The following is a 14,083-nucleotide window of genomic DNA, read 5'->3' as shown; positions in this document are numbered from 1 at the left end:
TTACTTGGATTTGGTTATTTCTTACTTCCTTGGGTGCCAGAGGAGCACGCTGAAAATGGAAACACTTCTGTAAAATGGTTTGGACGGTACCTGGCAGAGTGCTGCTGTACTTCTCAAAGACAACTGGGAAAACTAAGTTTTCTGAATCATAAAGTGTATCCTTCTGGAAGCGTTTTCTGAGAATACGGTCTAACATAGCCTATTCAGTTGTTAGAGTTGTTTTCCCCTTCATTTTTTTTTTCCTCTGGTGCAAATAGAGGCTGCGGAACTATTATTTTGTTCTTGTATCTGCCTGTGTTTTGTGATGGCTTGGTATATTCTTATACTAATGGAAAACGGTGTATTTGTTCCAAAATATTTTTTAAAGATAATGTTTTACTTGTGCCAGAAGTGTAAAGTAAGGAAAAAAGGCAGTCTCTTTACTAATGAAGTTAAACAATGTTGCTGACTGTATTTAATATGATACATTGTTTCTGAGAGTAACAGCAAGGCAGTCATCTGGGGTCACCGGCGAATTAATAGAATTAAAACTTCAGCAATAGGATGAAAAAAAGAGAGAATTCATTTTTCTTTTAGTTTTACATGTTTTACTCGGGGACCAGAGACTTCGGGGAGGAGATTTTTAACGAAACCACAGCACTTCTGCTCCTCTAGAAGGCGGAAGGTGGCAGGTGGGAAGGGTCCTCCCGGGCGGGTGGGCGGGAAGGGGAGAGTTGGGAGGGCGCGGCGGCGATGTCTGCCCAAGACCGGCATGGGAGCAGCCTGCTCTCGCGCCGCTTCCCGCGCCCGCTGGGACCGGCCCGCCCCGGCGCGGGCGCCCGCCGCTCCTCCCGAGAAGCCGCGCAGCCGCCTGCCGCGGGCGCGGCGGCCTCTCCCGGTGCGCTCCCAGCCTTGCGGCGCGAGTCCCGCTGCTCGCTGCTACTGCCGCCGTGGTCCCGTTACCCCCCGCACCCCGGCACCGCTTCGGGGGAGGAAAGCCCCCCGGCACCGCTGCCCTCCTCCCCCCCCCCGCCGCTGAGGGGCCGCCCGCCCGCGCTCCCCGAGCCCGTGACCCGGCGCCCGGGCGGGGGCTGCCGGTGCTGCAGGTGGCGCCAGCGCCCCGGCCGCGGCGGAGCGGGGCGGAAGGCTGCTCCTTCCCGCGCGGGGCGCTCGCTGGCCGCCGCCGCTCACGTGGGGCGGCCGCTTCCGGGCAGGTTGTCGGGGGCGGAAGGGTGCTCGCGCTGCCGCGTGGTTGGTGAGTGGCCGGCGCGGTGCGCGCGGGGCTCGGCGGCGCCGTCGGCGCGCGGGAGGAGGCGGCCGGCCCTGGCGGCGGCGCGGCGGGGGGGCGCCGGGCTCGCCTTGCCCCGCGCCGGCGGCCGCCTTTTGTGTGACCCGCCCCCTGCCCGCGCGCTCCTGCGCAGCGCGGCGGGAAAGCGCGAGCACAGCCGCGGGCGTCGTCCGCCGCCGCTCCGCCGAGCCCGCCGCCGCCCGAGCCCCGGGTTATCCCCCGGCGCGGCTGCGGGGGCTCGCGGGAGCCGAACTCGCGGCCTCCCCGCCGGGAGCCCCGGCACCGGGCGGGCAGTAACGCGCTCTGTTTGAACGCCCCTTAGAGCGACCGGCGCCGAGCGGGGGCAGCGGCCCGTCGGGAGCAGCCGGAGGATGCCCCGGGACCGTGAGGAGGGTCGCCTGCCGGCCTAGACCTGCGGGAGGAGCCGCCGCCTCTGCCTCAGCAGCGCTTTGGCTTCGGGGTATGGCGTTCGCGGCGTGAGGCGGCCTGTGGTGGGGTTGTGTGGTGACGGGGGATGTGCTGTCCAGCGCGGGAGCCCAGAGCGTTACCTGCCAGTAAGTATCGCCCTCGCTGGGACGGCTGGCCCAGGTATGACCCCTCGCTGGGAGGGCTGGCCCAGGTGAAGGCTTTATCGGATGAGGGGAGGTAGCGCAGGTACCTCGCCTTTCGGTTTCTCAGGTTTTTCCTGACTGCTTGAGCTTGTCAGCGTGCTGGCAGCGGGATTCCCTGAGGATACGTCTCAGAGCTGCGAGGGAGACCAGCGCAGGTGAAACAGTCGCTCCTTTGGTTCCCCTCAGCTCCCCGAAGCTTGAGGCCAGGGTGGCCTAGTGGCACCTGAAGCAGCTCCTGAAAAGCGCTGCGTGCAGCTTCGCCTTGCAGGGAGCTGGCATTGACTTGTATTGTCATGGTTTGGATTGTAAAACTGTAGTGGTGCGTAAACTCTGAGGAGCACTTAGCTCAGTCCTGTTGGAGGAGGGCCAGCTGAAAATGCAGTTGAAGTCAAAAGGCGGTTTCAGCAAGAAGTTTCATTAAAATATTTACGTAACTTCATAAGCTGTATACAGTTTTGCTTAATGTTTTGTTAGGTAGACACTCTGGTGTTTTCAAGGCTTTGGTTTTGTAACCATTTTATCTCTGATTTAGCGCGGTACATCTGAATTGGAAAGGGATATGTTTAGATTTCCAATAAATCATTGCCAAAGTGTGCCATGCAAGGTAAACTGTGCTACATTGTTTTAGTAAGAGGAAAGCGTATTTTATAAGCCTCCTCCTTTAAAATAACTTCACTGACTTTGTTCAGGTGCATGTGCACCTGTATTGTTAAGTTTTTAATGCTAATTGGAAGCCAAACAATTCGTCTCGTAGACTGAGGCTTGCTCAACATCTCCATGAAAGCAAGCTTTGTAAGTGGAAATAACGTGCATGTCAAAAGCTTCTAGCTATTTCTGCATGTCTTTCCGTCAAGTAGTAAAAATCGTAATTCTTTAATAAAAGATGCACATGGTAAAAATCAAAAGCCTGTGAAACCATAGTTGTTACAATTGGACACTAAAGAACCTTTTTATTTTGGCACCAAACCCCAAGTTTTTTTAAAGCCTTTTCAACTGATAGGTTACTTACGCTAAATGGTTGTACATATAGCTGTTTTAAGCTAGCATGCGAAAAGCGGAAATTAAGTTGTAGTCAGATGTTTGTATAATCAGCTGTTTAAAGTGTTTTGAAAGGATAGAAAATGACAATTGGCTTTAAAGCATTCCGTAGTGATCATCCTGATGATAAGTATATGAAGTACTGTACTAAGCACAAATTTACAGTTTGAAGTCCATTGGGAATATCAACTGTAGAATTCTATTTTCTAGAGTGAATGATGATTATATCCACCGTAAAAGAATCATTGTTTGGGATGTTTTATTTAGAAATTTCTGTGTTTAGTCAGCTGTATTGTTTGGTTTGTTTTGGTTTTTTTGGTTTTTTTTTTTTTTTTTAGTTAGCATGGTCTTTAAAATCTGAATGTTGTGTTTGCAGCTTTTTTGTATAGTTCAGATTGTAAGAACGTGCAAAATCTAGTTACCCAAAGAGTAGTTTCAAAGGGGGAAGAAACAAAAAGTTTGTGTACCTGACAACATGGGCTTTATACTGTGTACAGTGGTGGTCTGGAATTATTTAGATTTCCAGCTCCATAAATTTCCTGTGATCATTAGAAAGTTGTGAGATGTTAAACCTCAACATCAGAATGGCTTTGTGCTTGTCTCCCCCTTAAAAATTGTAAGCAATCACTACAGCCACTTCTAGGAGTCATCAGACCTCGGATTCATGGTCTTAATTAACAGAAGTCTAGGCACAATTTGTGTCTGATGCTGAATGTTTTCACATCAGCTTCTGGAGTTTTGTTATGGATGAATTTAGAAATACAGAGATCAAGGGAAGGAAGATTAAATAAAGGAGCCTGTGGTGTATTGTTTGTTGGCGTGGATAGGGTTTTTTGTTTTGTTTTGGGATATTTTTGTAAGTCTGGTAGAATTAAGATTACTCTTATCAATACAGACATGTCAAAGCCAAAAGGTCATTCAGAAACTGAGGTGGGTTGTAATTTGTTTTATTTTTGCACATCTGGTATGTCTGTATGACTTCCGAGTATAGCTACTCATACTACCTTATCTCTTATGCCTTATAAATGACTTTGTTTTTCAGTGTCATCCCCCTCCCCCTTCATTTTTCTGGTTAGTGTTTTTAAATGTACAGGCTGACTTTTCAGTGTGTAGTGGAAGTTTTCTTAGGTTCTTGTATACTGTTGTTGTCAGTGAAAGCTGATTAAACCCATGATTTTACCTGTGTACCCATATAGATTATGCTGTTAATGATTGAATTGGTAAACAATGTACAAATTAAATGAAACAGTTTGCTGAGCTTCTTTGCCTTAACCAATAGTCAACTGTATAAAACATTGCTTTATTGGCAGGAACTTTTTAAAATAATAAAAACAAGAACTTAGCTGATAAGGCAGCGGAAGATGCAGCTACTTCAGTCATCTTTTCCAATGAAGTAGTTCTCAGAGCAGAGACAATCAAAGGAGCAGCAGAATGTTTTCTGGACACTAGAAGAACAACTGTGCTGAATCGGTCTGCATGTCTAGCCTAGCATCTTGTCTGAGGAGCGTCACTAGTTTATGCATAGGAAAAGGTGTGGAAACAGTAGCCTTTGTTAGGAAGTTGGTGCTCTCTGGTGGAAAAAATACTTGTTTGTAGTGTATTTAAACAAATTAAAATTCTGAATATCTTTTTGCAGAGAATCAGAATGACTAAAAAAAGGAAACATCAAGAAGATTTCCAGAAAGTGAAATTAAAAGTTGGGAAAAAAAAGCCTAAACTAGAGAATGCAACCGATACTACCTTCAAAACAAAGGCCATACAAATTCCTGAGCAGCTTAAAGAAGATGGAGTGCTTCCTACGCAAAATAGAAAACTTAACATAAAGGTATATTACATTCTGAAATGATGGAAAATTACTTGTCATTTATCTAGGCTTACTATGTTTACTAGAGTTTAGGGAAAAAAATCATTAAAAAATAAATAATGAAACCCATCAGAGTATGTGACTAGCCTCTTTCTTTGTTCTTGACAGTAAGCTGTTGCAGGAATTCAATGACTCAAATTCCTGGACCAGCGTATAACCCAAGGGGAAGTTTTTTACCAGTGCAAAACCTGAAGTTGCACACTGATTTAAGTATTGAGGATTAACATTCATTTTTTTAAAAAGTCTTGGCTCGTAACTTAAAGGCGTTGGTTTTTTTTAAAGTAGATATCCTGAGACAGTGTTTTAAAAAATAGTGTATTTCTTTCAGTGGTGGTTCTGCTGTCCTTCCTTTGCGTCATCTTCTGTCTCTTGCAGCAATCTGCTTAAATTGAAGGAAGCTGGTGAGACTGAGATTTCATAGTTGTGCTTTTGAGAACAAGTGTGAGAGGACTTATTTTTGGTCATCCCTCTGTTAAGTCAGTAGGGTTGTACATAAACTTAAGAATGAGAAGTATCTAATTACCTGAAGGACAAATGTGGTGGCTTATTTTTCCTGTAATTGAATTTTGATGACTTGTTCATTGTTATGCTTTAAACTAATACTTGTTCTGAACATATTACACTGTTATGAACAGCAGTACATTATAAGAATAGACTGTATTTTTGAGTGTTGTAAGAAAAATGTGCTGGAGCTTAAAAGTAATAATGCTGGCAAGTATGTATGTTTCTTTCCTTTTAGGATCTGCTTTCACAGATGCATCACTATAGTCCTGGGGTTAAGCATAATGCACTCCTTGGGCTCAAAGATCTCCTGTCTCAGTATCCATTTGTAATTGATGCACACCTTTCAAACATAATAAGTGAGGTGGCAGCTGTGTTTACAGACAAAGATTCTGGTGTCAGAGGAGCAGCTGTTCACCTGCTGCAATTCTTGGCTTCAAAAATAAGAGCAGAACAGATTGCTCCGTTTTTTCCTTTGGTAAGTGCCCATCTATCCAGTGCCATGACTCATATCAGTGAGGGAATTCAGGAAGATTCATTGAAAGTCTTGGACGTTTTATTGGAAGCATACCCAGCTCTTCTCACAGACCGCAGCAGTATATTGTTGAAGAATTTTGTAGAGCTTATTTCTCACCAGCAACTGTCAAAAAGACTGAAAAACAGAGAGAAACTTTCCTGGATGCTCTCTGTTAACCCAAATCGCAGAGTGACTTCTCAGCAGTGGAGGCTGAACGTACTTAGCAGGCTCAAGAAGTTTCTCCAAGCAGTGGTAGATGGATCCAGTGAACTAGAGGATGAAGGGCTTCAAGAACAGAAGGATAGCCCTCATTCTGCGAGGAACCCAATATGTATAAGTTGGAAGGTCCATGCAAATAATCAGCAACATGTACAGCTGTTTGAAAATGGTGGCTTACGACCAAAGATCAACTCATCATTTAGACTGAGGTGAGAAAATGTTAATTAAATTTAGGAATTAATGTCAACTGTGTGATCACAGTGTTAAACTCTTGTTTGTTGCTGCTGAAGAAAACGGTTTAATTCTAATTGCGGAATTGTCCCTTAGCCATATTTTAGGACACTTAGTGTAGTGTGCAGTCATACTGCAGTGGCTTGAAAATATGGAAATGCTCAGCAGATGACTGTGCTATGTGTATATCATGACTTTCTTGTTATCAAATAAAAGCTTTATTTTATGCAATTCAAAATAATTTTGGAAGACCAACTCTAACAGGTGTTTTTGGAATGTGAACTGACGACTGCAGGTTGTTGCAGGATATCAAACAGACCTGTCATCAAGCAGGGAATTTCTTTATATTAAATGTAAGTTTGTTTCATATGCAGTGATAATGAATTTTACTGAAATTTTGTGCTTTTACTTTAAAGAGTCTATCATAAGCTTAGGAGTGTTTTTTGTGAATGTAGCTTCTTTTAAAAAGGACAGGACATTAAGAAGTATCTGGCTGTATGAAGTTCTGCTGAGTTTCTGATTCTAGATATTTATAATCAATTCACCATTTTAATCTTCACCATGGATAAAAGGTACCTCATCTGACACATTGATGAATATGGAAGAACGCATAGTGTGTTTAGTCAGAGAAAGGTTTGTGTGCGTTTTAGTAGTAATCTAAATAGATGTGAGCTGAAGTTAAGGGAGAAATAACTAACCATCTTTATTTCTCTTCCTCCTTTCTGATTCACCCACTCCTCGAACTAGGGGGAAACCTCCCACCCCTCTTTATGGTACATGTATATGCATTGGCATCCTCATGTATATGCATTACTATAGATGTTACATACCTGCTGGTAGGAGACCTGGAATGAAGACTTGAAAAACAGGAACTGATTAGCCATTACACAGCGCTTCTGATCCATAGATATCAAGGTGGTTTGAAGAGAAACCACAATCCTTGTTCTACTGCTGGGGGAGACTGAATAAGCGGTATAAAGCGGTTACACCAAATTCATCTAGGAGGTCAGTGGCAGGAAAAGGTATAAATCCCACTGCCTAATCCATTGCTATGTCTATCTCATATTCATTCTTTGAATGAATGAAATGCAGAAGAGGAGGTGTTCTTTTAATACCACAAGTGTTGGCCTGAATTAGCGCGTGTTTTCCGTCTCTGTCATGGAGACGCAGAAATGACCATTCTATTCCCACTCTGCTAGGCTTCCTCTTGGTAGATAGCATATTACTTTTGGTGTAGGTATAGGAAATTTATATTAAGCTAAGTAAAATGTGCAGCTTATTCTCAAAAGGGTTGTTAACATAGCATTAGAGTTCAGTCATTGTATCTGCTGCAAGTAGAAATTCAGTTGGAAACCAGAGTAGTGAAGCCCACTTGTGGCAGGGGAAAGTGTGTGGTGGTGAGCATGAGAAAGTCGTATGGACTTCATCTCTGCAGTGTGGACCACTGTATCTCAGAGGATTCTTGAGTTGTGCCCTGAATGATGTGCAGTGTGTGATTATACCATGCCCTGTAATAGCTGAAGATGCATTTAAGCTTTACATCTGGTGTCATCTGAATTGAATTCCGGTTTTCTGAGGAGCTAGATTTTGGTGAAACATCGTGATCCACTTGTGGTTATAAATACTTTCAAAAAGGCGTTTGCAAGCATGAGGAGGAGCCAGAAGAATAGAAGGAAACATTGCTGGAATCCAAGGCGAGATTGGCAAAGCAGGCTGATGGCAGCAGAACAGAAGAATGGAAAGAGAAGGGGCACCTGCAGAAGGTACTAAAACGTTTTATTGCATTTGTGCCTATTTTTGGTATATTAATTTTGCACAGAAGGCCAGTACAACAGTGGCCATCTGTGAAATTCTAGAAGTGGAAGTTGCTGTGGTGGCTTTTGCATTTGCCACTGAAATATTTTTTAGTAATCTGAAAATGTTTAATTTTATCTCTTCCAATCCCAAGTATGGCCTTTTACAGGCATTCCCAGGCCTCTGCTGTGGCTGTTAATGCAAGGACAGAAATTACTTCTAATAAGAGGTGCAAAGCATCTGTAATGCTCCTTGAGTACTGCCCAAATCTCAAACTGTATGTGCTTTTGTTTAAATAAGTCAATGCACAAATAGTCAAGTCCTAACTATAGATAGTGAGTTGGCCAAACTGTAAGTAACTAATTGTGTGTGTGTGTTGATGGCTTCATCAATAATACTGCAAGTAAGCTTCATCTTTGTTCTTCAAAAAGTAGGCTTCCAAACACCACTAATAGTATGCTAAATTTTTAAAGTTCCTGTATGTTTTTAATCTTGCAAGTTTGATGGGTAGGAATGGCACCTAATTGATAACCTAGTGATATGGAAAGGGATTTTCAGAATCAGTTTGCAGTATTAGTGTTTATTAAAAAGCGTAGATTCTGAGCTTGGAACGCGAGATGATTCAACAATGCAAATCTTAAGACTTGTTTTCTGTTGTGTGCTGGGTCTTCCTACTGTGTGTGAATTAAAGATTACAGTGAATGAGGAGACTATTGTAATATGTGCCTCTGACTTTGCTGCTTTTTGCAAAACTCATTTCAGGTGTGGAAAAATGGAAAGCCTTCACAACTTAAATGTGGTGATACTAAGGTGTGTGATCTTTTTTTTTGAACTGGAAGTGGTGCTGAAGAGAAATGAGAGAGCTTCTGTTTCTGCTGAGAAAGGACAAAACGAAGCTGGCAGAGAAAAGCGAAGACCACTTGAGAGTCCAAAATGGAAGAAAAAGCACAGTGAATAAATATGTATATGGTGTGACCTGTGCATCAGATAGAAATGGAAAATGCAGTTCACTTGGTGTACTGGGTGTTTTCTTTGCTGCAGTGGCAACGTGTACAATAAAGAACAGTAACCTGGCTTAGGCTCTGAGCCGTAAAAACTTACTAACTTGCAATGACTTTTAGTATTTTAAGCAGCAGAAAGTTGTTCCCTTGTTTTCTGTTTCTTTTACACTTCCTCGACTTCCCTTTGCTGAATTTCTGTTCTCTTAATGTCTTATGGCAGGTATGTTAGTTTTCTTTTATTTGGTCCCGCTTTATAAAAATATTGGCATTTTGAAGAAAAATGACAGCTTAGGGGTACACAAATACCTTGCAGCTCCTCTCAATAGTATTTCATGCTGATATGAAGATAATATGCTTTTGTAATGATTCTGAAAGCCACTTTACCATTAAAAGATAGTGACCACAGATACGTGACAAAGATCCAACACTTTAACATGAAACCTTCCCAGTTCCAGTGAGCCTGTATTGCTAAGGATATTGTTAATTGAATGGATACTGGATGGGTTACAGTAATGCTTTGTCATAATCTGTTACTGGCAATCAGATTTTATTTACCTTTTTTATTGTTGATCTTGAATATTTGGAGGTGTCTTGAGAGATGGGGGCATCTTTTGCAGGGGTATGTGAAAGCTATGCTAAGTATTCTTGCCCATATGTTTTCAGCGGCTGGGTGGAATATCCCACTTGGCATGGATTCTTCCTTTTTTCCATCCCTTGTTTCAGATAAGTACTGGAATAGTTGTGATTGTTCTTGGTGGTGTACTTTTGTAGGAAGTGTGTTCAGGTGTGTGTTGCCAACTTCTTGCTTTCCTGCACTATTCAATGGGGAGATTGTTTTTTGTATGCTCTAATTTCAGAGCTCTGCTGTAATATCAGGTATTATTTTCAGAGAACGATTAAAGATTATTACTTCAGGACTATTACTAATTACTGAGATTTCAGAATCTCAGCTGAGTGTCTAGTTCTGTCATGGCATAGCACTTACAGGACAGCCTAACTTTTTCAGTGATGTTACGGTCTTGGTGTCAACTGACTTGTCCAGTGGCACTTTAGAATTCATTGTGGTTATAACTGGAAGATGAGATTTATCTACTGTGTCTTTAGATGACTGAGAGTTAAATGTTTAAGTTGCAACCACTTTAAATTCTCTTTATAGTCTGAAACTGGTGTCTTGCCTGCAGTGTCTGCAGCATAGACACAGCATAGAGCAACAAAATAGGGACAAATAAGCCAAATTACATTGACTGCATACATTGGTTGCTGCAGTTACTGCTAAGCTTGATAAAATTTCAAGATGTCTGATAGTTGTAGGAGGTACTAAAGATTAAATTTTTTTTTCTTATGACCAGTTACGTTTCTGCATGTCCATTCTGTTTTGTGCTGGAGATGTAAATTCTTTCTCCCATCTTGCCTTCATTGAAAGGAACCTGTATTTGTCTCACATTTCCTTTTTAGTCCTTTGTAGATGTCTTCTCCCTGCTCCTTTTGCAAGTTTTTAATACCTGGGTTTGGTTTGTTTTAGTAATTTTCTTGCTATACCAATTTCAACCAGGGAGAAATGACAGAATACAATTTTCTATTATGTGCATATTATAGATAATTGCAACATCATGAGATGGGTAGCTTCATAGAAGGCTATAACTAATTGGATAATTTGGATACGACGGGATGACCAGGGAAAACTGATTTACCTCTTTAATCCAATATTAAATTTCAATATTTGTAAACAGAACTCTGCCTATCTGTGGAAGGAAAGCAAACAGTTTTTCAGATTTTATTTTGAGTATATACGTAAAGAAAAATCACCTGGAGAACACGATTGAAGTAGAAAGGAGTTTAACACGAGGTTCAGTGTACTGATTTTATGTATATTAGGAAGTAGAATTATGATGGGAATTCCTTTCTGTGAGGTAGAAAACAAAATCATGGAAAACGATGTCAGAAATCATTGACTGAAAATATTGTTGATTTTTTTATTTCTTTCCTTTTTAAAATTAATTTTTAATTAAGGGCTCTGTATTGCTTAAAATTAGCAGGAGTTATTCAGGGTTTTCTTTCTTTCTTCTTTTTAAAATGGTTACAAATTACCTGCATTTATCCAGGAGCAGGATTTGGTCATTTGTGCTGATAATGCCTTTTGAAACAGTCTTTTAAGCAGGGGGGGAAGCCCTTGTTTTCCTTCCTTTCTTGGGAGATCTTCTTTTAATTTACACTGTCTCTTCATTTTTTAGTAATTTTTGTTTAAACTCATGTTGATATCATCTTAATAATTTTCTAGCTAGTTGCTTGCCAGAGCATTATACTTAAACATCAGGTGAGAACTAAAGCTATACTTTTGCAGAATTAATTCCGCCCCCCCCATTGATATGAACAACCATTATTTTTATTATAGCTGGAGATAGTTATTAACTGTAATAAACTTCATGCATTTGACAATACTTCGTAGTCAGTTTCATTATTTGGCTTCAAGGAGCTTAAAACTTTTTTTATTTTGTTGTGCCGAGTACAGTGAATTCTTATCTGCTGGTTGAAGGTGATAATACAAAGCGTATTTCTCCACTTCATAGACTTCACACATAACAATGGGGAAAGAAATACTGAAATCTAAGAAGTTGTTACAGAAGCACACAAACTTGCAGGGAGACTCGGGAGCAGGTTTGTTATAGATGGTTTGAACTCCCTTTTTTCCTTCTAGCAAGAAAGCAAGTAAACATTTAATGTATTAAAAAAGTAATTTTTCTAACTTTTCCTGTTATTCCGGAAGCAGGAAAGTGGTCTTACTCTAATCTGTTTGTAAAGGTGTGATCTTTATCTCTTATCTTTTTTTGTTTGTTTTGCTTTTTTCATTTAGGTCTCTGGCAAGTGTAATGGACAGTGCAGAAAAAGGCCTGTCCTCGGCTGAAAACTTAAAAGGTTTTATTGAGATAATAATTCCATTACTGATTGAGTGCTGGATTGAAGCATCTCCTGCACAATCAGCTCCCATTCTCGGAAACCTTTTGGAATCAGAATCTCAGCAGCTTATGCAGCAAGTGCTTAGTATAATACATTTATTGTGGAAACTCACAAAGCGACATGATGAAACATACAAAATGGTAAGGGAGAGGTGATCTGTGGCATAATAATGACAGTCCATTTTGTTTTGATTGGGAACTAGTGATCTGGTGATTGCAAGTAGTGGAAATATTTTTATTAAGAGGGAAGAAGCCTGGGTTTTGAGTAGAATTCGAGTTTGGGTTTTGTCAAGTCTCTTACTGTAGAAAATCTTTTGAACTGAACAATGACTTCACTAATAGTCTCCACGAATCCTTCTTGACAAATTGCAGCACAAAAGGTTTTGAAACTGAAAGTGGTGTTGGAGAAGAGGAGCATTTTGTCTCCCTGATAACCTCTAGAATATAAATATGAACAACGTGTAGGATGGAGTTGTTTGTGCCTTGGTTTTTTTATGTGTTGAAAAATTTTACAGGGGTGGGGGTTGAAAGTGAACAAACCCTAAACCCTTGGAAAGGTAGGATCTTATACCACAGTTATCCCCTGTAATTGTTTGATGCAATCTGTATTGTGTCATGATTGATTTGATGTCTTGTGATACTACCAAAACCTCAATAAGAACTTTGGAAAATACCCTTGTTGCCCAAATTATTTTGTCCGTCTTTTGATAAGTGAATCACTGTATTTTTGTAATTTTTGCTGCTCTTCCAGAGTTTTGCAAACTGGAAAAATAACACACTTTCCATTTTGACTGTTGAGAGTAGGTAGAAGCAGTGTCTTGGCACCTCTTTGTTTTACTAGTGTGGAGGACTGTAGGTCCATTTGGTAAACAAAAATCTGTGCATAGAATAATTTGTTGGAAAACATTTGTGGAATTAATTGCATTAGACCAGAGTTACCCAACATGCAGAGCCTGAAGGGTGGATTCAGTGGTTCTGAACAAAACACACCATTCCCCTTTTTCCTCTTCATCTTTTCTAGAGGGCCTCTTGGAAGCAGGCAGGTGGCCAGGTAAATACCTGGGCCCACTTACTGCCCCTAGCCTTTTTCTTTAGGGTACTGCAGAGATGCTGCCCTTAGCCATAGGGTGCCTGCATTTCGGTTACATGAAAGGAGTGCTGCTGTGTCAAGGTAGGAGCTGGGTTAGGTACATGCAGTTGCATTATGACCTTAGGACGTTTTGGCAAAAAAAATTGATGCCCATACAACTTTTTTTTTTTTGAGCATATTGTGGTTTAGATACTACATGCAATTTATTTTGTCTTTTATAGTCACGTTTATATATAAAAAATGTATTCAAATGGCTCAGTCTGAAAATGGAAGCTTTGCTGGTTTGATAGCCCTTGGGCTTACAGGCCAAAGTGGTTATTACAGACACTTTGGGAAACCACTTTGAATCTGCTTAGTGGAAACCTGTTAATCTTTGAAAAAGTATAATGGTCATTCTTATTTGTAGAATTTTTTGAATATATATAAAAAATTATTCTATGTGACCAATTTGTTAGTAATGCATGATTTTTTTTTTTTTAATGAGTTCTGCGGGACACTGTGGAACGGTGACTGTGGATGTCTGCTAACATATAAAGTAAAATTAGTTTTAAATTTTTGAAAGAGTCCTTTTCTCTAAGAATGGCCTTTCTACTGGGAAATGTTTTGTCAGTGGGCTTTGAATAAGTACACTAACAATGGGGAAGATAGAGAGTCAGAATACATCTTAATGGAAAACTTGGGACGGTCACTGCAAGTAAATCAGAGTTCACTCTGATAAATTGATACAAAAGCACACTTAATTCACACCTGTAACTCACTCAGTTTAATACTGCATATATCCACGTTAATATGTGCTAAGAAGATATACTGAATACAGTCCAGTCTGAATTAAACATTGCTTAACCTTGATTTAAATTATAATTTTTACTCTGTTGTTTTATGGACCTTCAGGTTCATGCACAGGCCTTCACATTTACATCTGAAAGTAAATCTGTATGAAAACATGAAACAGAAGCTAAAGTTCCTGGTTTTCATTGATTCCAATAATGGATTTTG

At 41.0% G+C, this 14,083-nt stretch overlaps 1 protein-coding gene across 3 annotated transcripts in view; it reads left to right on the top strand.

Annotated features, from left to right (window-relative positions):
- The first annotated feature begins 1,123 nt into the window (after positions 1 to 1,123).
- The window catches only part of TEX10 (testis expressed 10), a 59,668-nt gene continuing 46,708 nt past the window's right edge, over positions 1,124 to 14,083 (top strand). Inside the window, exons 1-5 of one of the 3 annotated variants that reach the window (XM_055798590.1) lie at positions 1,124 to 1,234; positions 1,590 to 1,727; positions 4,553 to 4,741; positions 5,520 to 6,226; positions 11,895 to 12,138. In XM_055798590.1, the coding sequence (XP_055654565.1) occupies positions 4,562 to 4,741; positions 5,520 to 6,226; positions 11,895 to 12,138 (1,131 nt within the window). In that variant the 5' untranslated portion in view covers positions 1,124 to 1,234; positions 1,590 to 1,727; positions 4,553 to 4,561. Of the gene's footprint in view, positions 1,235 to 1,589; positions 1,822 to 3,238; positions 4,448 to 4,552; positions 4,742 to 5,519; positions 6,227 to 11,894; positions 12,139 to 14,083 lie in introns of those variants that run through there. The other 2 variants (XM_055798591.1, XM_027777864.2) reach the window with 2 other exon arrangements.

This window comes from Falco peregrinus, chromosome 3 (assembly GCF_023634155.1).
Source record: "Falco peregrinus isolate bFalPer1 chromosome 3, bFalPer1.pri, whole genome shotgun sequence".
NCBI lineage: Eukaryota > Metazoa > Chordata > Aves > Falconiformes > Falconidae > Falco > Falco peregrinus.
Note: the sequence above shows the minus strand (reverse complement) of the source record. Positions and strands in the feature narration are given on the sequence as shown.